The sequence below is a fragment of the Thunnus maccoyii genome, chromosome 12 (genome assembly GCF_910596095.1).
Source record: "Thunnus maccoyii chromosome 12, fThuMac1.1, whole genome shotgun sequence".
Lineage (NCBI taxonomy): Eukaryota > Metazoa > Chordata > Actinopteri > Scombriformes > Scombridae > Thunnus > Thunnus maccoyii.
The window spans coordinates 7,749,114-7,773,613 of NC_056544.1; the positions used below are offsets into that span (position 1 = coordinate 7,749,114).

General features: G+C 39.4%; 3 protein-coding genes across 6 annotated transcripts in view; all 3 read left to right on the top strand.

The window, feature by feature from the left end:
• The window catches only part of LOC121907955 (sodium channel protein type 4 subunit alpha B-like), a 45,155-nt gene extending 39,291 nt beyond the window's left edge, over positions 1-5,864 (top strand). For all 3 annotated transcript variants that reach the window (XM_042427546.1, XM_042427547.1, XM_042427548.1), the window contains 6 exons: positions 15-287; positions 673-726; positions 810-947; positions 1,540-1,644; positions 1,876-2,146; positions 2,792-5,864. In XM_042427546.1, coding sequence (XP_042283480.1) covers positions 15-287; positions 673-726; positions 810-947; positions 1,540-1,644; positions 1,876-2,146; positions 2,792-4,023 — 2,073 coding nt within the window. In that variant the 3' untranslated portion in view covers positions 4,024-5,864. The remainder of the gene's footprint in view (positions 1-14; positions 288-672; positions 727-809; positions 948-1,539; positions 1,645-1,875; positions 2,147-2,791) is intronic.
• A 4,945-nt stretch (positions 5,865-10,809) lies between these two features.
• Positions 10,810-15,109, top strand: LOC121908663 (zinc finger protein ZFMSA12A-like). The gene is made up of 7 exons (XM_042428866.1): positions 10,810-10,970; positions 11,638-11,840; positions 12,328-12,420; positions 12,547-12,639; positions 12,745-12,855; positions 12,957-13,089; positions 13,336-15,109. The coding sequence occupies exons 1-7, from the start codon at positions 10,967-10,969 to the stop codon at positions 14,745-14,747; spliced, it is 2,049 nt and encodes a 682-aa protein (XP_042284800.1). The 5' UTR covers positions 10,810-10,966; the 3' UTR covers positions 14,748-15,109.
• Positions 15,110-16,018: 909 nt separating this feature from the next.
• LOC121909228 (zinc finger protein 420-like) lies at positions 16,019-22,206 on the top strand. Of its 2 annotated transcripts, none has more exons than XM_042429682.1 (7): positions 16,019-16,667; positions 17,858-18,054; positions 18,549-18,641; positions 18,736-18,831; positions 19,340-19,450; positions 19,548-19,677; positions 19,778-22,206. In XM_042429682.1, the coding sequence occupies exons 1-7, from the start codon at positions 16,655-16,657 to the stop codon at positions 21,655-21,657; spliced, it is 2,520 nt and encodes an 839-aa protein (XP_042285616.1). In that variant the 5' UTR covers positions 16,019-16,654; the 3' UTR covers positions 21,658-22,206. The 2 variants fall into 2 exon arrangements, with proteins under 2 accessions (XP_042285616.1, XP_042285615.1); XM_042429681.1 differs by lacking the exon at positions 16,019-16,667 and adding an exon at positions 16,707-16,994.
• The last annotated feature ends 2,294 nt before the right edge of the window (positions 22,207-24,500 follow it).

A 24,500-nucleotide genomic window follows, 5' to 3' on the forward strand; every position in this document is an offset into this window, starting at 1 on the left:
TTGTTGCTCATCAGGTGGTTGTGAACGCTCTCATAGGCGCCATCCCCTCCATCATGAATGTGCTGCTTGTGTGTCTCATCTTCTGGCTCATCTTCAGCATCATGGGAGTCAACCTGTTCGCTGGCAAGTTCGGGAAGTGCGTGAACAAAACGGGCTTCATCCACAGTATCTCTATAGTCAACAACAAGTCAGAGTGCCTCTCCATGAACGACACCCAGTTCTACTGGACAAAAGTGAAGGTCAACTTTGACAATGTTGGCCTCGGCTACCTTTCCCTTCTGCAAGTGGTGAGTTTGTTTTAAAGTCTGCCATCAGCCACTCAGCTGTGCTCCTCTTCTCAGTCACTACTGCTGCCATCACAAGAGTCTTATCATAATGCTTGATCTCTTAAAAGATACTACTCAAACTGTCTGGAGTGGCAACAAAGCAACAAGCTGTTCTTCACTGTTCATTCTGTTCCTCTTCAGACTTCACTCAATCCACCCATTTAGACAGTCACAAATATAGACTCATTCCCGTTTGGCTTTACATGGAGAACATTTATATTTTAGGAATGATGTTGTTCTTGTGTCATGTTGACAATGAATGTGATCAAAATAGGCCATATTATAATGTTGTTGTTAAAGTCAATGCCCAGACAGTAATGCTGTGTCATATTGTATTGTATTATAGGCTACATTCAAAGGATGGATGGAAATAATGCATGCAGCTGTTGACTCAAGAGGAGTAAGTATGTCTTTGTGCTTCCAGGGCTTTTATCATAAACATGTTACAGTAACTGGCTGACTGACTAAACTGGTTGTTTTCAGGTGGAGGAGCAGCCCATCAGAGAAATCAACCTCTACATGTACCTTTACTTCGTCGTCTTCATCATATTCGGCTCCTTCTTCACCCTCAATCTCTTCATCGGTGTCATTATTGACAATTTCAATCAGCAGAAAAGAAAGATGAGTATCAATAATCAGGCCTGATTCATTTGGTATTTGCAAATAATTATTAGTATTTATTTAAGGCACTGACTAAGGCAATGGAATCGGTGCAATAATTTACTGAGTTTGCCAGTAATCCACAGGCTGTCTGTTTCCATGCCGATAATAATTTGTTCTGTTCTGTGCCAGAACGGAACATTTTTACCACATTTTACTGTTTTAAGTCAAACCATGATCTTTCCCTAACCATAATCAAGTAGTCTTTGTGCCTAAAGCTAACCATTTTAACCCAAACCATGGGAAGGATTGGAGTATCACCTGCAAGCAAAAACATTCCTCCATTTTGAAACAATTTGAATGGAGGAATCCATACCAATAGCCACTTCCTTTATTTAAACCCGTACCAAATACTTAGCCTGCATTAAGGCAACTCAGGTTCACTCACACAAGAATTACACAGTCATGGATTTCAAATATTTAGCTTTTTTGCTTCTGCAAGCAAAACTGTGTGCAAATACCAAGTGACCCTGAAGGACTTGTTTTTCCTGTTAAAAATGTAGAAGAATTTTTTTTTTTCTCTAAAGATAATGTCAGATATTTTTCATTATACTTAGGTGGTCAGGATATCTTCATGACTGAAGAACAAAAGAAGTACTATAATGCTATGAAGAAGTTAGGATCTAAAAAGCCTCAAAAGCCGATACCAAGGCCTGCGGTAAGATATCACAATTCACAAATGACACACATTATTCAAATACTGATACTGTACTTTGTTCTACATTTCTACATGTCTTTTTACATATACAGTATGTGTGTAATTCATCCTTTTCATTGTTTCTTATGTGATATTATTAACCTCTGCATATCGACTTGCATGCAAATTAAATATTGTATAATTGGTGTTATGCCTGCTGACTGAATCGCCGTCTGTATTTCTTGACCCTAGAACATTCTCCAAGCCTTCTTCTTTGATCTTGTGTCAGAGCAAGCCTTTGACATCATGATCATGATGCTCATCATCCTCAACATGGTGACCATGATGGTAGAAACAGATGAGCAGTCGGAGCGCATGGAGACCATCCTCAACAAGATCAACCTGGTCTTCATTGTGATCTTCACCACCGAATGCCTGATCAAGATCTTTGCCCTCCGCTGTTATTTCTTTACAGTTGCATGGAACATCTTTGATTTCGTGGTGATAATTCTCTCCATTGTGGGTAGGTAGAGCAGACACATGATGTTAGTAAAATATATTTTGAACACTTTTTCTATTTTCTTATAACTTCCACACTGTCTAGAATCAAACAAATCCACCATATGTACCCCATGTGTAAATATTTTGATGCTGATTCATATCCACATACAAAATAAAAACCTCAAAAGAATAGTTCAACATTTTTGGAAATATGCTTATTTGCTTTCTTGCTGAAAGGTAAATCAGAAGATCAATACCACTCCCTTATTTGTATGCGAAACAACAATTAAGTCACTGCTCCCACCCAAGAAATCGTCCAGCACATAACTACCCGTTAAATTGTTTTTACATTTTGTTTTTTATGCGGATTATGGTACCGATATTTCCCAAGTTTTGTACTATTCCCTTAAAAATGTTCTGTCATTCTATTACATGGCCAGAAAGCCAAAACAATGAGCTGAAAGATGCTAAAGCGCTCCGTAGTGCGGAGCTGGTTGATAGTTCTCTGTGGGTTTAGCAACCCCTTTCACATTACACATAGTTATTTGATCCATTGTTAATATTAAAATATACCAGTGCAGCATTGCAGTAAGTATATTGTGTGAATAAGTGTATAATGGGGCTTTAAGACAAACTATTCCTGTCTCATCTGTGTTTCTCATTTCAGGGATTGTTCTTGCAGACATCATTGAGAAGTACTTTGTGTCTCCGACCCTGTTTCGAGTCATCAGACTGGCAAGGATAGGGCGTGTACTTCGACTCATACGTGCAGCCAAAGGAATAAGGACTTTACTGTTTGCCTTAATGATGTCCATGCCTGCACTGTTCAACATTGGCCTCCTGCTTTTCCTCGTCATGTTCATCTATGCTATCTTCGGTATGGCGAACTTTGCCTACGTGAAAAAACAAGACGGGATTGATGACATGTTTAACTTTGAGACCTTCGGGAACAGTATGATCTGCCTTTTTCAGATCAGCACCTCGGCAGGCTGGGACAACCTCCTGAGCCCTATAATGGCCAGCTCCCCAGAGGAGTGCGATGCAAACTTTGTCAATACTGGCACTAATACTCGGGGGAACTGTGGCAGCCCCTCAATGGGCATAGCTTTCTTTGTTAGTTACATAATCATTTCCTTCCTCATTGTGGTAAATATGTACATAGCAATAATTCTGGAGAACTTCAGCGTTGCCACAGAGGAGAGTACAGAACCACTGAGCGAGGATGACTTTGAGATGTTTTATGAGGTTTGGGAGAAGTTTGATTCTGAGGCCACACAGTTCATTGAGTTTTCCATGCTGTCGAGCTTTGCTGACACTCTGTCGGAGCCGCTGCGCATTGCCAAGCCCAACAAGATCAAGCTGATCGCCATGGATCTTCCCATGGTCAGCGGGGATAGGATCCACTGTCTGGATATCCTATTTGCCTTCACAAAGCGGGTCCTGGGAGAGTCAGGTGAGATGGATGCTCTCAAGCAGCAAATGGAGGAGAAGTTCATGATGGCTAACCCCTCTAAGATTTCCCATGAGCCCATCACTTCCACACTGCGCCGCAAACTGGAGGAGGTGTCCGCCATCATCATTCAGAGGTGTTATAGGAGGCATCTGGTCCGCCGGCAAGTGAAGCAGGCATCCTACCTCTACAGACAAATAAACTATGAGACTGTAGTGGATGTGGAGAATGCTCCGGAGACGGAGGGGCTGATAGCCTCTATGATACATCACTATGGACCTGTAGGGATGGAGGATGAACAGACAGCAGAGGCCACCCTACTGTCCTCACCACCATCTTATGACAGTGTGACCAGGGCAGCCAGTGACCTCTCTGAGGTCTTCAGATCAATATCCAGAGACTCTGAACTCGGGGAACCTGGTGAAAACTATGAGGAAACTTTTCTTTGAGACTTGATTGTGTGGAGTGTGTTTGTGTGGTTTTTGTTTGTTTTGTTTACAGCAGAGAATATAGCTCAAAATCACTCATGGTCAAAGAGATGAACTTTTTTTTATATGTATTAGCAGATGCCGAAGAATTATACAATATATTTAATTAACTCACAGCCTCAGTTTAAATTGAACAACTCAAAAGTCAGTTTTGTTTGATACACAGTCACAAGCTCCATGGAGGAGGAGGAGGGCTCGGAAGTTAAACTTGTCCTCACACCATCTTAAAAATTAACAGTTGACAGATTTTACAACATCAATTCACTGAATATTTTTAATAACAGCATATAAAACATGACTAGCACGTTACCTACATTCACTCAAAACGTCACGTGGTCTGCAGTTTGTTTCACACATCAGGAAACATCAGACATCAATTTCACTACAAGAAACTTTGCTGAATGTTAAATTCTTATTCATAATTTTCATTTAAAATTTTAAATTTGCTGCACAATATTTGTAAGGAGTGTTTTTTCAGACATTATACTACTGTTAGATAAGCACTTGCATAGTGTTTCATAGGACCAATGGTCATCTTCTTAGTGGTGTCCAGTCATTTTGCCGCTACAAAAATGTTGAATGTTTTAAGCTCGATAGCTGGCTAACAAAATAGCTAATTTGCTACATTCACTAAAATTATTTTTAACAGGTGAGTTTATATTAATCTATTTTTGTACATGTACAAAGAAATTTGTATCTGGAGCAAAAAATATTACACCTTGAGGCTGAGGACAGGAGGAACACTATAGAGACAAATACTAATTGACCAAGGCAGCAGAAAGAAAGAAAGAAAGAAAGACCCTTTTTTCAAGTTTGTAACAGCAGATTCAATCAGATAATATAATTACTAACCTGTTTTTATGACAGAAAATATTTATGAAAAAATATATTTGTAAAAGAAAGTTCTGCAGCCACATTTTCTATTCTTTCTATTCACATTTTCACTACAAGTGCTCAGGGGTTTGAAACACTTTTACAGCTGTGTGATTGTCTGGTTTGATTGTCTTGGCTCATAAACCAACAGACAAACAAATTAAGAGCAGACTGAGAATACTGAGTGTGTGAATGATGACCAGCACACAGTTCCCACCAAACATGCCCATAAAGCTACACACTATATGAGCAACTAGCGCTAACACGAGGAGTAAAGTAGCATTCATGATGTAGTTTTCAGGTATTATCGATATGATTTAAACCAAAGCTCAATTCCTCATAAATGTCCCAACTGAAATAGGAAATTAACGGGAAAAAATCTAAATTAAGGAAAAATATATATGCCAAAGTAAGTCAAAATCATAAATTAACAATAATTTCTAATGTTTGTGTTTTTTTAATTTTAATTATGAGCAGTGTGATCAGTGAAATAATTCCTTGATATGCACTTTGATTGAAAGTAGGTGCTGTAAGTGATGATAGAGACATGGCTCCTGGTTAGAATAGCATTAGGTGTGTTGATTTCATTGCACAACAGCATGGAAAAAAGCACAATTTCTTGAAATGATGTTATTCAATACTACTAATATGAAGAAATATACTGCAATGTTTGTTATTTGAAAAAGTACAATTTCCAATCATTTTGTCAAACATGGCACATTATGAGTTTAATGTGTGTGTCGATTACAAAGAAGGGCTGTGTGTTCTCATAATCCCTGAATTATGTGCCTGATTTTGATTGTCGTCCGCACACTTCTCTGAATCTCTTTAGACCATTTAATTTGATCTGATGGATGTGGATTGGAAGAGCATGAATGCACTGAAAGCTCATTTTGTAATTAACTGTGTAAAGCGCTTTGAGGCTGTACATGTAAAACTAATTTTTACCTATTTTTTTGTAATGTATTTATATTGACAGACCATTTCAGTGACTCTCATGACGGCCATAACAAGATATGATCAAATTATATAAATATACTGTGTTCATTTTTATATAAAAAGACTCTCCTTGAGAACCTGATTGTCTGTATTGCATTTAGGTCGATCATTTCATGGATTGCTTTATTAAATGGTAATAAACCTCTTCCATATTTGTGGGTTTTCCAACTCTCAGTACAGTTAAAATAGCTGGGTGACAAATGTTTAGGATTATTCTGTGAATTAAGCAAGATAGTCATTTGGCATTTGTTTATTTGAATGTTTTACATTTATAGATTTTTTTGAAATATACTTTGCTGTGCCATAAACAACAAATGAAGGCAACATTCAAAACTGCAGTGTCTCTCCAATTTCACATGAGGAACCAGTTACTGTAGCTGATTTGACCTCATTACAAGGCAGGGCGCTGTTAAATCTCTCTGAGTCCATGTGTATAAAAAAAACAGGACAGATGTGCACAAACCTCTGCATCTACATGGCTGTCTGTCCTTGTGAGTGTATTGCCCTTTAAAGCTTGAATTTGTTTATAATGCCTCCACAAATGCAGTACAATCACATAAAACCCCTCAACAACGTTGACCTGTGCTGATTAAGAGATAATATATACTTTATTGTCCCGCAGGGAAATTTGTCTTGGGCTCCAAGCCACTGCATCACACAACACACTTTCCAACAACGTCACAATGCACATACATGCAGAGTACATAGTTCATACATACACTCATGCAAAAACATGCTTAAATTCACATGTTGAGTGTGAGACAGTAGTTCTTTAAAATAATAAAAGATAATAAAAAGACAATAGTTTCAAATATTAAAACCAGATATAATCAAACCAGATAATAAATAATCAAATCACAATATCTTAGGCCCCAAATAAAATCAGGCAACACCTCAGTGTGTTCGGTTGTTCAGAATCTTCTGTGCCTCCCTGAGCACAGATTTCTCATATAGAGACTGAAAACAGTGATAATCTTCTTTCCCTATGATCTTCATGGCCAATTATTGACTTACACTGAGGTATGTTAGGAGAGATCGAGGCTCAGACACACAATCACACTGTGATGCTGCTGCTCACTTAACATCTTAACATCTCCTGTAGACGTGGAGACTAATAAAAAGTGAAAAGCCATAGAAATAATAAAAAAACAAAAGAAATTTTCCTTTTTGGGCACGTGTGTATTTTCTGCCTGCAGGTTATGATTCTCTCTTCTTGCAGAAGTAAGTTAGTTGTATTACAAAGATGCTTTGTTATGCTTAGATTTTAGTGCTGATTTAAAGTTAATAGTTGAGCACTCCCACATTTTCAGTTTGGAAAAAAATCATCAAGGGTGCCAATTTGGATTTAGCCCCAAAGAGATTTCCTCTCTCTGGTTGTCGGGGTGGTCAAATCCAACTCTGACCAGCTGGGATAGAGGGATAATCTGTGTGTAAAAAAAAAATCACTTGTTTTAATTACACACTCACAGACACACAAATGCACGCACTCTCTCTTTCTCTCTCTCCCTCTCTTACACACACATACATACACACACCCACGTACATACACTACACATGCAGACATACATACATAGACACAACTAGCACATACACACACATGCACTATACTTTTGCCATTCATCCTCATAATAGACAGATGCTTACTTTGAATTTAATTTGGGATTGTGCGTGAGGTGCCACTTGACTGAATGTGACTTGGTAATTGATCTGATTTTTAAACGTTTGGACATGTGGCGGAGATTAAAGCTTCATCAGACAGAGAAAACATTTTTAAAAAGATTAAAAAGGCACTATGTCTAATTACAAAATGCACCAGCATACAGTAAAAGACGCCAATGTCAATGTAATGCATTACAAATCGTCTGCATATAATGTGGACATAATAAACTCTAATGCAAAAGACATTTCATGAATTGCATGTTCTACGTGTGCCACTTATTCAAATAACATTTAGTTGAACGAAGGTCATGAGTCACATAGTGCCTCGTCATCATCAGTCAGAGAGGTCAGTGGGAATGCAATACATTTTTCAACAGGATAGTCTCCATGTAAATTTGTGCAGTGTTGGAGTGAACTTAAACATGTAAAATGTGTTTCAATTAGACAAAGTCAGTCCTAAGAGTTTGGGGTAACTTCAGTTTTCCTAAAAATGTTGATACTTAAATACTTTTGACGAAGAAAATTACCAGTAAACACTGAACCAGTTCATGATGTATTAAGGGAGCGAGGACTCATGTTTTTCATGAATTTCTTAAACACATTTCCATCAAGAGGGTTACGCATGATAAAAATAAAAACAGTCATGGTAAGTCAACATTTTGACCAAATCAAAATTATGACTTACAAAGTCAAAGGTTTGACTTACTATCGTATAATCTTGACTTGATAAGTCAGAATTTGGACTTTGTATCTCATAATTTTGATTTAGTCAATCAGTTGCTGTCAGTGTTATCAAATGAATATGAAATCAAATTTTGGTCATGTTTATCCATTTTTCTTACCAACTTATAATAATTTAACTTACCACAAGTATGTTTATTTTTTATCATGCATAATGTCTTTTTTTTTTCCTGGCAGACATGGGCTTCCGTACTTTTTGATGTGACTGTTGCAAAGCAGCCACAGACTAGTGAACTAGTGATTTTTGTACTGTGTCACTCACCAACAGGGCTGTAGACAGAATTTCAGAAATACTGAAGCCATGATTTTGACGAGATACCAAAACAATCCATTTTTCTTGGCCAAGAAATCCTCCCATTTTAAGAACTTTATGGGATTTTAAAAATTCATAATGTTTAACCGTTTATTGTAGAATCCAAACTGCACTTCAGAGGACTCAAACTTCCATATAAAAATACTGAGGACACGACCTTTGTATCTCCAGTGATATAACTGAGGCTCTGCTCACCCAGTTTCCGTCCCCTGTGCAGGAATCTTGTAGTGGAATTTTCTCTGTATCTCCAAATGGAAGTTTCGGTTCATTCAAAATGGTGATTCAATGACAGACATGATAGACACTGATAGAGTTTACCGGCCACTTTTACTAGAAGAGGTTTTTAAAATTCAAAGCAAAAGTTACACTCATCTTACATATCAGCCACAATTGCAAGTTATCAGCCCTGCATTGCAGGTTGGCTGTTGGTGGTAAGAAAGTACAAATGTAGGTTGACCTCATTAAAAGGGGTCTGATGAGGCAATACTCCTCCCATGGTGTCTCTTTCTCTGACAGATACTTACTGGGCCCTCCCTGTTTAGAAAGCCTTCACTGCCACCACCAGGGGATTTTTATACCTACAGATCAGCTTGAAAATGGCATGGAGGGAGTTTGTTGGCCCCTTAGTTCCAGGTGAAGGTATATATGGACAGAGAAAATGCTATAAGGGGCAACAGAGAGGATAATACACCAACAACCTGAAATATTATGACTCTGACTGGAGAACATGAGGTAAAGATTTTAAAGGCCAAAATAAACATTTTGAAATAGAGTTCATTTGTTGAACAGATAGATCTGCTGCATTGTCACATTCTACTCAAATACTGTACTTAGGTACAATTTTGCAATAGTTATACGTTACTTACGTATTTCCAGGTTATGTAACTTTATACTTCTATTTCAGTTTTCAATCACTCTGGCTAATCAGACCTCCATTCAGGTATAAAGTGGGGGGAGAGCTATGTGTGATGTCACCAATCTGTTCAGTAAATAAGTATAATAAAGGTGTAATCTGCTGTCCTAACAGATACAAGAAAAAACCAACAGAAGGCTGAGGGAGATCTCAGTAAAGCACAGTTTATACACACCCACACAGCCAAGACGTCTAATTAGGTAACGAGTCAAAACACTTGCTTGGATGTGCAGGAGCATTAAACTTTTACATACAAAATTTTTACATACAAAATATATGATATATACAATATGGTGCTATATTATTGATTAAACTGCAACAGTATAGTAATTGTTTGGAATTGAAATGAGTACTTTTCATTTTGAAAATTTTCAGTTCATTTTTCTGATAATACTTAAATACTTTTACTTTATTTGAGCTTGAGGGTTCATTCTTGACTTTGGAATCAGCAGTTTGACAAAAAGCAAAAAAACATCAACACAAATTACATAAATATATATTTAGTATATAAATTTGTTTTATACAAACTCAAATTGTAATTGTATATAATTTTGAGCATACTGTTCATCTATTATATTTAAGTTAGCAACATGTCATTTAGTAGTATAGCTTATATATTATAATTTCAAAGCAAAAACTCAAATGAATTAGCTAAACCATTTTCATATCTGCACCGTCATATTTTATACTTTCATGTGAAGTAAACATAGTAAGTGTTGAACTTGATGTATACCATGTACAGTGTAACAAATGCGTTGTTATTTAACTGTTATTCATCGCTCTCTTCCACTTCATCTACAAGTGGAATCAACTTTGTTCATTTCAGATTTCACTGAGGACAATCCAAATGATCCAGTTATTTTATTTAATTTACTTAACTTAAATTCTTGTCAGTCCTTTAAGTGAGTATATACTGTGTGATTTCACACCTGTATCAGTACATATCACAACTACATTACAGTATATTTACAATACAATATATTACATTACAATATATTTTCACTATAATCCTGTGATATGATTTTTTTTAATGTTTGCTGTGTGATTGTTTACTCTTTTGTCCTGCCACTAATAAAAACAACAAAATTAATTAATTTTATATTTGTTTAAATGAATAATGAAAATTATTAAATGATGTGGAGATTGTTGTTCCTAAAACATTACATCTCTATCTGGTTACTGTTAGAGAGAAGTTAGACGATGGGCGGCGGTAGAGCAACAAGGTGTCAACCTAAAATTATGACACGAAGAAGTAGAGTCAGGAAGTGGTGTTCAGCTGCATTTGACAGCGAGGTGTTGATTAAAAACTCGTTTTCACAGCCACTCGTTGTGGGGAGAAGAAGCTTTTTAACTAGGAAACATTCCTCAGTGTCCACTCAACTGTTACAGCTCTTCGGTGGAATAAAATGGGTAACGTTTTCTATTTTGTAGGCGCCGTGTCGGTTTGTTTTGATGTTGTTAGCCTGCTTGCTAACGTTAACTTCCGTGTTTTGACTTATTAAAGTGATAACAGTTCATCATTCCTGCAGTTATTTTAGACAGATTTAATACTAGAGAAGAAGCCATTGCAGTTTATACAACATTTATTTAATTTTGGGGAAATAACGACCAGAAGAATTTTTTTCACGTCTATGACTCTGCTAAGTAAGAGTTCTGCTTTTTAAGCCCCAGTTTATCATTGTAACTAATGATAATACAGAAGAGAGTCCATGATAAAACTTCTCAAAATACTAACATTGGACACACCCAATGAAAATGGAAAGAGAATAACTTATTAAATGATACTTTTAATGACACTTTGATCTTCATTTAGCAAAGTTAATATTGCTCTTTTAAGTCTCCTGAAAAAGTAAAAGTAACATTGAGATTAGATTCTCTTATTCGAGAGACACCTGGCCAAGAAGGCAGCTGTCATACACTATAAAAGAGATAAACAAACATGAATAATCATCAACTTTCTGACAATATGGTGATAGTACAGTTTGGTATAGATCTCATGTGACAGCATGGTTTCGCTGAGTGGATCAGTACATTGTTCTGAAGCAGGAATAATAATGCTTCTTGTTTGTCTTTGCAGAGGGTCCCCTGCCCATGTCTGCACTGAGGCTGCTGGTTCCTCCTCTGCGGTTGATGTCGGCCGTGATGTGGAAGGTGGTTCACCTGAGGAACGTAAAGCATTATGGGAAAGTGGAGGAGTTTGTGTCCTTAGTGACTGAAGCCATCCCTGACATCTTGACTAGCAGACAGATGAGGCTGCTCACTCTGGGCTTAAGAGCAAAGGTAATTGGCTGCTGATATTTGCCTGATAATGACATGCGTCGCTAGTAAGTGGTGACTGCTTGTTCTAAGCTTGTTGCTGCTGTGTACACCATTCTAGCAGCCTGTTTATAATCAAATCACTAAACTTTATTTATTTATTTTCTCATGACACACTTTTGCTTTGTCTTGAAGGTATGATCCTGAATTGATTCGACTTGCAAACTGCTGTGACTCAGCGCAAATAAACATTCAAAATTCACATTCAAATTTAAAGAAGTCACATTTGTAAATGATCCATTAGATGGAAAAATGTGCAAAAAACAAATAATATATTGAAACAAACATAGTCATGTTCAAAAGAATTGAATGTTATTATATTTTACTGTTATTCCTGCTTTATTTCCACCCTGCATTTCAATGTGTTGGATGGACATGGAGGAGCTGGCACTGACACAGTGCCATTCTTCACTTTTCCTTATTGTCAGTGACTGTTCAATGTATTTTCCAGATGACTTTACAGATGTTATGTTCTGAACAGTCAGAGGATCTCAAAAGTGTTAAAACACACTTGGACAGCCTTCTGCCAACTAGCTCAAGACAGGTGTGTGACATTTTTCATTGTTTGACATTGCTTATTGTCTGTTTAAGAAGTGATCTGTTTATTAAAATGTGTATATATATATATATATATATATATATATATATATATATATATATAATTTTTCAGGCTCATTCAGCAAATGAAGCTCTTGAGGCCAACTTTGTCAGGCTTGTTCAGAGACTTCTGGAGGACCCTGAAGGGAGAGGACACTTCCTGAAGGTGTGTCTCTGCTTTTGTCTCACAGTTAGTTCATACAAACATAAAAACATGCAGCATCACAAGACTTCACATTCATCCTTTGTGTTGAAATGTTCCACCTGACAGAATGTGTTTCCTGTGAAGTATGGGCCTGACTTTGACACAGCACTGGAGACAGTGGTTTGTGAGTTCTTCACCAGACTGGACGCAATGCTGCTTATTCCAGACTTTAAACAGGTAGAGTGACCTCAGTTAGTGCTTTAAGAATTGCATTTTCCAACACATTTCCAGAGAATTACCTGCTTCAGCATACTAATAGTTTTGTTTATCCGATAAAGACTGCAATGTGGATCAGCGATGCACCTTCTGTGCCAGATGAGTACATGCAGTGTGCATCCAAAGCAGATGACTTCAAAGTACTGCTCAGAGGTATGATGCAAAGAGGACAATTGGCCGAGATGAATGCCAGTGGTAAGTCTGTTTACCTGAGATACCAGCTCTTCTCCAAACTGCTGAGTTTGCAGAAGAGCAATATTTTGCAGAAGAGCAATATTTTTTTGATAATCTGTTAATTGTAGCATCATGTATCAAGAAAAAATGGAAAACATTCCAGGTTCCAGGTTGTGAAATGTTTTAGTATATGTATATTTTTTAGTAAATGCACAAAATCTCATTTAATAATCTTTTAAAGCTTTTTAATCTTCTCTTTACAAACAGCCCCCTCCCCATCAGAGCAGCAGCTCCTCTCATCGTTATCCCTCCCTCCTTCGCTGAGGGACACCAACACATCTTATCAGACAGAGGATGATTGCAGTCCAGAAAATTGTCCTTTGAGTCCCAAAGATGGTGAAGTCAGCACAGTAACATCTGATAACCAAAGAGAATCTGACAGGATTTCCCCTCAGCAGCAAGGAGATATGGAGATACAGGATGCAAGATGGACACAGACTCTCAATCATTGCAGTGCAGAACAAACAAAAGGAGGCAGTGACAGTATTCTTGATGTTCCAATTGTTGATCAGGATAACCAACCTTCTGCCAACTCCCAAGTTCCCTCTACATCTGCTGAAAGCCTTGTATTGTCCGGCTCTACGATTGGCCCTCCACGGCAGAGAGTTGCACATAAATGCTCTCAGTGTGGGAAGTGCTTCATTTACCGTTACGAGCTCCTGGAGCATCAGAGGCTCCACACCGGAGAAAATCCTTACAAGTGCTCTCAATGCGGAAAGGCCTTCAGAAGGACCTCTGATCTGTCCACTCACAGACGGACACAGTGCACAAAAGCTGCTTATATTTGCATCAAATGCGGAAACAGCTTTCAATCCATACAGGAAAAATTTAGACACCAGTGTGTTCATAATGTCCAAAAGTTTGATTGTTCTCATTGCGGGAAAAGCTTTAAGAAAATGTACTTGCTGGGTAAACATGAGCTGACTCACACCCAGAACCGGATCTTTACATGCAGACAGTGCAGGGAAGTGTATTCCACTATGAGTGAACTGAGAGCCCACCAGAAGATTCATCCTCCAGAGCTGTCCAATCAGTGCATGCAGTGCGGGAAGTTTTTCAGCTCTGTCGCGTGTTTGACAGCCCACGAACTGCGCCACAGACAACAGAGAACACAGATTTGTGTGCGTTGTGGTAAAGCTTTTAAAAACAAACATGACCTGAATCTTCACATGCGTAGTCACACAGGCGAGAGGCCGTTTCAGTGCACGTATTGTGGGAAGCGTTTCTCCGTGTCAGGAAATCTAAACATACACATAAGGACCCACACTGGAGAGAAACCCTATCTATGCTCTGACTGCGGCAAGGCATTTGTTTCAGCCGGCGAGCTGCAGATACACAGACGCACCCATACGGGCGAAAAGCCGTACAAATGCACCGTATGTGGGAGAGGATTCACCATGGCGAGCAAAGTGACACTTCATATGCGTGTGCACACCGGGGAACGGCCGTATGTCTGCTCTGAATGTGGGAAAGGATTTTCACGTGGCAGCGAATTGAAAAAACATACCATGAACCATACAGGGGTTCGACCCTACGCTTGTCAGTTGTGTGCAAAGACTTACACGTGCCTCAATCACCTGAAGAGGCACTTAAAATCTCACAGTGTGATCCAAACATAGCCGGTCTGATTCTGTTGATTTCCATATGACTCGTTCTCAAATGAATGTTATATTTACGTAACTAGCCTGTACTGATTGTGGTGTTGACCGTATGCAGTGTAATGAGTTTAGCACTCAACTTCTCTTTTCAGGACTGTGTTGCAAAAGTTGTTGTTTTTACTGACTGATTGTTTTCCCTGTTTTGTTAGATCTGTTCAAAGTACAAGCTCTTTAAGTGCGATTGTTGGGCCTGACTTATAAGTGTGTAATATTTCTCTAATGTCCTAAACCTTATGTTAAAATAGTCTCTGAGGAAAGGTTCTCCTCGTGCCTACATTTCTACTGTCAGTGAATACACTTAATTCCTCCAAGAGTTAACATTACTTGCCAGTATCAGTGTCATTCAGTGTCATTCAGCAACAGTAAGTCAGATTATGGAAATAGACAATTTGTTTGACAGCAGCAGAATTTCACTTAAATCCAACATGAAACATCCTGTTGTGGTCTAACACAATCATTGGTGGAAGAAGTATTCAGATCATTTACTTAAGTAAAAGTACCAATACAGCAATGTAAAGATACTCCATTACAAGTAAAAGTCCTGCATGAAAAATCCTACTTAAGTAAAAGCACCTAAATATTAGCAGCAAAATGGAGTTAATTGCAGTAAAAGTAGTGGTTTGGTCCCTCTGACTGATATATTATTATATATGACATCATTAGATTATTGATACTGAGGCATCAGTGTTAGAGCAGCATGTTACTGTTGTAGCTACTGGAGGTGGAGCTAGTTTCAACTACTTTATATACAGTTAGCTAGTTTAGTCCAGTGGTTCCCAACCTAGGGGTCGGGCCCCTCCAAAGGGTCACCAGATATATCTGAGGGGTCGTGAGATGATTAATGGGAAAGAAGAAAAAACAAAGTTCTGATACACAAATCTGTTTTCAGTTTTTGGATTTTTTCCCTAATCATTTGAACATTTACTGAAATCAAACCATGTGAGAAGTTTAGAGGGAAAAATCACTATTTGGTGGAGCTGTTAACAACTCACAGACATCTGAAATGTGACCCCGACTACACACTGCTTTTTGTAAGACGTCAAAAGTCCAAAAGGTTGGAAACCACTGGTCTCATCTTATCAATGTGTTAAATTATCCATGGTGTCAAATCTTTATCTGAAAAGTAACGAAAGCTGTCAAATAAATAGTGGAGTAGAAAGTACAATATTTCCCTCTGAAATGTAGTGGAGTGGAAGTAGAAAGTCGCATCAAATGGAAGTACAAGTACCTCAAAATTGTACTTAAATACAGTACTTGAGTAAATGTAGTTAGATACTTTCCACCACTGAACACAATATCAACATATGTGGTCTAAAAATGTAATTAGACAATTGAGAAAAATACACCTAGAAATAAAACTCCTGTAATTATGAGAAAGCCCAGAAATTTCATAATAATTCAAATCTCATAATTTCGAGAGAAGGCCTCTTTTTTCTTCTTCTTTCAATTACTTATTGAGCGTGTTAGTAACCAAGTGGTTTTATTGTTAAACAGAAGTATTCTGTCAGTACTTGTCACTTTTTAAAACTGTTTTGATGTTTTTTGAGAAATACTGCGAGACATAAAAAAAAATACAGTTTATCATACTTAAATGTTCCTCTGAAGATTTTGTGTTTTAGATTGTCCAGAGGGGCGGTGCATCTGATTTTAAGTAGAATCGCTTTTTCCGCGCTGCCTCGTAAAGCAAAACGAGCGTCGCCGTTACAAAGTGACACTGACGGGCCAACGCTCCCCATAATGAACAACGTGTTTCAGGAAGAAGTTGGCGCCTGAAGCCCTGTATGCTGTTAGCTAACACGCTAACCGAAACAATGAAAGATTTTCCGCTGTAACAGTTCTACCTTCCATCGCTATTAAAGTATTCCAAAATGAACGACATGGGTATGTATTAGCATGTGTAGCTCGGCATAATTGTGTATTTTTCGCCTGTTATCCGGCTAGCCGAGTAGCTCAAGCGAAGGATTAGTCAAGGCTCAACAGGCCTCGACTAATCCCTGGAACGAGAATTGTTTTGCCCGATAAAAGCCGGTTTGACCAGGCGACGCCAGCGGCCTTGTGGCTAGCTGATAACGTTAGCTTTGCCGTGGGCATAAACGGTAACAGTAGCTCAATTTTTGGAGAAGAGGTCGAACAGTTTTCATTTTTTATTTTTGTCACAAATGTATCAGACGCAACACCGCTAGGTCGTTATGGCTGACAGTTTGAAAGGTCCAGGTTAATTTAAAATAAAGTGATTAACGTTATGCTAACAGTTAGCTGTTTACGAATGTAAAGTGTTCACGTCCCATTTATCGATTCGCTATTCACTGCAATTTCAAATAGTGAGCGATGCAGTGGTAATATAACAAATATGAGATTTTAACATTTGAGGACCAACGAGCAACAAACATGAAAGAGGGGCTGGAGCAAGCTGCAGTAGTGGTGCACACAAGCCTGGTGATAACGGCACCTACAGTGTTGTATTTCACACATAGACTGTACATTATTTCACACAGTAGCCAGTGCATTATATGGAGGGACACTAGAAGAAAGTGAACAATAGTGATGGTGAAACAAGGCTTTTCTGAAACATTGAAACCTCGCAGCCAATTTTATCACCAAAAGATAACTCCCAAGCCTCATTTAACACAGACTTCACCAGTGACATCTACTGGTAAAATAATTAGGAGCAGCCAAATGATAAATGATCATGTGTTTTTACTGACATGTTGCTGCACTTTGTGCTATTGTGGTATCCAATAAGGACTCTTAAATTTCTTTATACTTTGTCATTACTAAGCATTACTGCAAGATTTGCTGCTGTTGTCTTCATATTTCTCACCATGACTGATAGATAGAAAGATAGATTCATAGAAATGTGTAATTTGAGTGACTGTTGTAGGTTTGAGGGAAAGAAGAGATTGAAATAAAGATGAGTTAATTTGGGAAAGTGCTTATGTGACTGAGGATTGAGAGTGCTTGTGTAACAAAGTGGAAAGGTGAAGCTTTTATTGATTTTTATTTAGAAACAGAACACAATTCAATATTTAAATTTAGCAAACTGTCAAACTCTTGGCATTTCCACTCTTTAGAGTTCCCCCTGTCATCACTAGCACTTCTGGTCCCACCACTAAGACTGATGTCAGCAGTGATGTGGGAAGTGGTGCGCCAGAGGAACATAAAGCACTATGGGAAACTGGAGGAGTTTGTGTCCATGGTAACAGATGCAGTTCCTGAGCTGATGAGTAAAAGAGAGGGGAGACTGCTCTCGTTGGGCCTGAGAGCGAGGGTAAGTGATCAGAAATGTTGGAAGAAGAAATAATTAATCCTGAGGGAAATGAAAGTGTTACAACAGCACCGTCCAGCACACATCACACACAACAATAGAATAAAATAGAATAGTTAAATAATAAAATAGAAAACGTTATTATACATTGTGCAATAATTATATGTGGTCTATTGCAAAATAGTTTGTCATCCATTTTGAAATGATTATACAATGAAATATGATTAAATAAATAAAATTATTATTATTATACATTGTGCAGAACAATAATAATTATATAGTGCCATTCTTAACCAGTTATGAGTTATTTGTGAGAAGGGGGGGAATCATAGGGTGGAAAGCATCAGTATAATCCCATGTTGCAGCAGAGAGGGGAGTAGTTTAGGATGGCTGTGTGTATATAAAGAGTTGTTCAAATAATAAAACCCAAAGAGTCAACACTGTAAAGGACAATATGCAAATATTGTGATTAAAAATCTGAATTATGTTTCCTCTAGACCACTCTTGAACTGTTGCGCTCTGAGCACCCTGAAGATCTGAAGGCTGTTGAGAGTCACCTTAACAGAATCCGCTCATCTTGCATAGAGGAGGTGATTGATACTGTCGGCTTGTTTTTATGGATCACTTATTAATATTGTGTTGCATTAAACTCATCTTACTGTCATGTCTTGTTTTGCAATCTAGACAAATGATCCTGTAATTGAAGCACCGGAAGCAAACTTTATGAAGCTGGTACAAGGCCTCATTGAAGACACTGATGGCAGAGAACATTTTCTCAAGGTAAAATGATTATAAAACTGCATCCAGATAAAACGGTAAATAATATGAACTGCTAAAGAGTTCTGCTGTTTAGGGCTGCAACTCAAAATAAATTTCATTATGGATTAATCTGACAGAAATTAGTGGAAAAATGCCCATTACAAGTTCCCAAGCTGATGTCTAAAGATACAGTATTTGTTTTGTCTGACCAACAATCCAAAGCACAAAGATATCAAATTTACAATTATATAACAAAGAGAAAAGAAGTGTAGCATTTGTGTACCTGGAACTAGAGAATCTATTTGAATTTTTGCTTGATAAATTACTTAAAAGAAAAATCAGTTATCAGATTTGTCTAATCTATTAAGCACTAGCTAACAGTTGTTACGACACTAATCTCTTGCATTATCAGTATTTTACATATCAGTACGTAGAAGTTGTAGACTCATGTAAATTTGGTCTGATCATGAAGGTGAATGTCATGATCTAAATGTTAGTTTTTATATATTTATGTATTTTGATCTGACAGAATGTGTTTCCGGTGGAGTATGGTCCTGACTTCGACACGGCACTGGAGACTCTGGTTTGTGAATTCTTCACCAGGCTGGAGGAGCTGCTGCCAATACCAGATTTCAAGCAGGTACAGACAAGATGAGCTGAAAGATGAGAGAATAAAGTTGATGAATTACTTAGCACTTAAAAAATGTCTCTCTGTTTTTTGTGGCTCTCTGTTATAGACTGCATCCTGGATCAGTGCTGCCCCCTCTGTCCTAGAGGAGTACATGCAGTGTGTCTCGAATGGAGAAGACCTCAAATTTCTTCTCCAGAGCAAACAGTGCCATGGAAAATTGGCAAAGAATACTGTTGGTGTGTGCAAAATCTACTATAAACTAGTCAACATGAAGTATATTTGTTGAAGTGAGAGACTTGTTATATTGATCATTTTCTCCTCATATTTTCCACACAGCTCCTTTTCAGTCGGATGATCTTCTCATTCCCTCTCTGTCTCTTCCCCCGTCGCTGGAAGTGGCCATCGCTTCCCATCCTAGTGCTTGTGATGATGAAAACAACGACGTTCCTCAGATAGTCATGTTTGACGAAGAGCTGTCTACAAACCCTTCCACCTCGACCGACTTTCCTGAATCGCCGAAAAGGACTGACATCTCCTCGTCTCCCCGTCGGAGACAGCAGCCAGGAATGCATAAATGCTCTGAGTGCGACAAATGCTTCAAGCATCACTCAGTCCTCATCGAACACCAGAGAGTCCACAGCGGGCTGCAGCCTTACAACTGCTCTGAGTGTGGGAGAGCTTTCAGAACAGCCACGCTGCTGGCCGGTCACAGGCTACGGAAGTGCAAAAATGCTGCGTACCTTTGTATTAAATGCGGGAACAGTTTTCCAACTTCACTGGACAAATTCAGACACCACTGCCCGAAACGGGGCCGTAACTACGATTGCGGGCACTGCGGAAAGAGTTTCCAAAAGTCCAGCAGCCTAAAGGAACACCTGCTGACTCACGTTCAAAGCCGCCTTTTCAAGTGCAGCCATTGTGGGGTAGGCTTTTCAGGAATAGGTGACCTGAAGTATCATCAGCAGGTGGATCATGATAAGCCCTATCAGTGTAAGCAATGTGGAAAGAGCTTTATCTCCTCCAAGTGTCTGACCAAACATCAGCAACGGCATGAAGAGGTCGGCGAAATGGAGACCACCGCCAAATTAATGAGTGGAGGTAAACACAGGAAAAGTGGCTCAGCTCATCGGACTTCCTCAACATCTATGTCCTCGAGGAAAATGGCCGTCAAAGCGGTCTACCCACGAGGACGAGTCACTCACAACTGTCCGCTGTGTGGAAGGAGCTTTAAGTATCGTTTTGAATTCCTGGAACACCAGAGGTTCCACACCGCCGTGAAGCCTTACAAATGCTCGCAGTGTGGCAAAGCCTTCCGCACAGAGGCTCACTTGTCCGGACACAGGAAGAGGAAGTGCAAAAACGCCGCCCACATTTGCACCAAGTGTGGATGTCAGTTCAGGTCTCTACATGAACGTGTCAGACACCAGTGTGTGCAGCTGCTGACAAAATACGAGTGCTCTCATTGCGGGAAGACCTTCAAGATGGCCCACCTGCTGAGGAACCATCAGATGACCGAGCACCAGCTTCCATACAGCCCCAACCATCGTTTCAGGTGCAGGTATTGTGATGAGACGTTCCCCGGGATCAGCGAGCTCAAGTACCATCAGAGAGTTGACCATGAGAAACCCTACCAGTGCCAAGAATGTGGCAAGTGTTTCCTGTCTGAGAAATGCCTCTCCAACCACGAGCTGCGTCACAACGACGACAGGCCAGAAAGCTGCCTCGTCTGCGGTCGCGGCTTCAGAAACCGCTACGACTTGAAGCAGCACATGCGCACTCACACAGGAGAACGACCGTACCAGTGCACTCACTGCTCACAGTGTTTTTCCACAGCGGGAGGACTGAGGAGTCACACCAGGGTTCACACTGGCGAGAAGCCGCACGTCTGCCCGGATTGTGGGAAGGCCTTCTCCCAGATGGGTGCAATGCGCACCCACAGGCTCACCCACACAGGAGAGAGGCCGTTCAAGTGCACAGTGTGCGGCAAAGGTTTCACAATGGCGCATAAGGTAACCGTGCACATGCGCGTGCACACTGGAGAGCGGCCGTACGTGTGCTCTCAGTGCGGGAAAGCATTCTCAGATGGCAGCGTGCTAAAGCAGCACATGCTGAACCACTCAGGGGTGAGACCGTACCACTGCCAGATCTGTCCCAAGACCTACACCTGTCTGAACCACCTGAGGAGGCACCTGAAAAGTCACTCTAACATGAACTGAGTCAGACATGAAGGCAAACACATACTGAAACATTGACAGAGTGGCTACTAGAATTGAAACGGACCAATTAAACAAAGCAATACATGAAGGAATATGGAACAATGTACAGTTGCTGCTGAAGTGGAGGTGAAAAGTCACATTTCTTCTTCACTGTAAAGTAAATGTAGTCACAGAAGCCGTTTAACATCCGCACAAGAAAATGTGTCCTTTTTCTTCCTCAGACCCCAACAGGCTTGAGTTTTTTCTTTCATCACTTTGTCATGCATGATGATGTTCGGATGTTACAGCAGATGTTATTTGGGTGAGATACTGTATGTTCATGAGCTGTAATATTACTGAAAATATATATTTTTTGAAAGGCCTCAAAAGTGATACAAGTGCAAATTTTAGCTCTGTAAATATGCTGAAAGACAAATATTGTGAGAGTGCAAATTTAAAAATCTGACACCATTTATTTCAACATGACATAACTTTATTTCTCTGGGCCTTTTATATCCCCACTGTGGTTTGCAAGGTTTATGAATTTAAGATTAAATTACCTTGGTTACACCTCGTGCATGTTGATTGACTTTATTTTAGGAAAAAAGCTGCAAGAGAGAATTCTTGTTTTCTACTTCTGAGAAAAACATGTTGTCACAAGGTTGTATCAGAATAAAAGAAGGCTTCACTAGATGGCAGTAGCTCACCATTAACCATTTTTACCCATGGTCATGTATTGTGAGGAACTGCTCTACATGTGTGTCTATGGGAATCCAAATGAATAGGACCCTTCAGTTTATCCATCTACTTACTGCTTTGTTATATCAGTTTTCAAGGAAACAATCATACTTTCTCTTCTTTACTGCAGACTGGAGCAAGACTCTTCAAAAGATATCTAAGGAGAGTAGAGATGATTGATGAGGGACTACTGCAGCGGAAGTCCATCCGGCCCATCCGGTCATTAACTTTATTTGGCGTGGTTCGGAATCTTGATTGGTCTGCAATTTCCTGATGTTTTGACTGGCGCCTCGCAGTATCTGAAGTGGTGTAAACCATGACAAAGCACATTCTTCACCACTTTTTAAAAGTTTTAATCATGTCCCTGTAGCTGATCTTTATTTGTTCACAGCATTTTGCACAGCATGTTAACTTACAACTTGAACCTCAAGCAAAAGAACTCCCCAGTAAGATTGTAACAGGAACACAGTGATTAATCTCTTCCATGTGTGCTGCTCTGACTTTCATGTTTTTCACTGGAAAAGAAGAGCTCTGTTTTTTGTTTTTTTTTCCTCCCTTGTTCCATACTTGTGTTTCCACAGTCACTTATGCATAGCAACTTTTGAATCATATTTTCTAACTTTACACCCTCACCATTCATAGGGAGTTCAGCCTGGAACATGGATGTAGCAGCATGGTAAATGTTGCAAGATGTTTAAAAAACAAACAGTAATAATCTAGTATCTTCAGACTGGAGACACTGGCTGCACTCAGCTTTACTTTCTCTTAATCTGACTCAGATGTGCTACTAATCTTCTCCACTAAATGTCTGGATCCTGTGGAAACTCGTGCTGCTTTCCTGTCTGCCAACAGGCCGTGCCCAAAACACTATGCAGAACCTCTCCGCTTTAGGAAGTGTGTGTTATTTTTTGCGTTTTATCTTGATCTCTTGAGGACATACCCTATCCTTGTGTCTTCCTGGTGAAATAATTGTATCTTAATGAGCTCATTAAGTGAGCTCAGACCCTCCTGCCAGCTTCAGGACTGTAAAGGGGTTTTTTTTTAAAAAAAGAAAAAAGTTGCACAGCAGATTTATATCTTTGAACAAAATCGCTTTGGTATCTGAAAACACTCCCAACTGCTTGACTAATGAATTTCTCGAGAATTTTTATGGAGTCTCTATTTCTGATGAAGACTGGCATTGAGACACCTCCACATACACGAATTACAGTTACACCCCCCCACCCACCCAAAAAAAAAAAAACGCCAAAAATCCAGTAGATTTATTATGAGAGCTTGCTAATAAACACGGATCATTACCAGATGTCCCTCCCTCCCTGCCTGCTTCTCTGCACTCTGAGCAACTTTTTCTCCTTGAAACAGTGATCTCAGTGGAAAATGTGAGTCCAGGCCTTCCCCTGCAGTCCCACAGTCTGAGCACACACATACACATCCATTTGTCCACAGCAACCGTACCATCAACACCTTGCCAAATGCACACTGTACAACGCCTACACCTCTCTCTCTATCTCTCTCTCTCTCTCTCTCTCTCTCGCCTCCTTCCATGGAAATGCCCCAATGCACCCCGCAAAAAACTCTTTCCAAAGTCTTCTCCAAGATCTTTCCCAAAGAGCGCTAGATGGCACTGTGTCTCCTCCCGGTTCCTAGGAAAAGGGAGTGAAGAACACCCATCATCCTCCCTCCTCCCCTCCTTTTTTCACTTTTATGTTCAGGTCAGGTCTGGGCTCTGAAGTGAACCAGATGTATTGAAACCCCACCCACACCACCCCCTTCTTCTTCCACAGAAAGGATAGACTTTTTACAGAAAGAGAATGCAAAATGCCTCCAAGATGTACGTCAGCTGCTTTTCATTAAGTGAGATGAAATGGCTCCAGTGTGCATCTGACTCGTTTCTTGATTTTCTACATGCATGTGGGCGGAGGGGCCGAAAAGAAAAGCTGCCTCTGCTTTCTGATTAAAAATGTTCTGAAATCATCAAAGCACAGACAAGATAAGTTCTTTCACGCACTCTTATTCTTGCACAGACAAAACATCTCAGCACACTGACGCTTCACAGTCAGCAAGTTTATTGTTTATTCCCATGCGTCCACGGGAGTAATCCCTGATGAGCCCTTTTATGGAAGAAG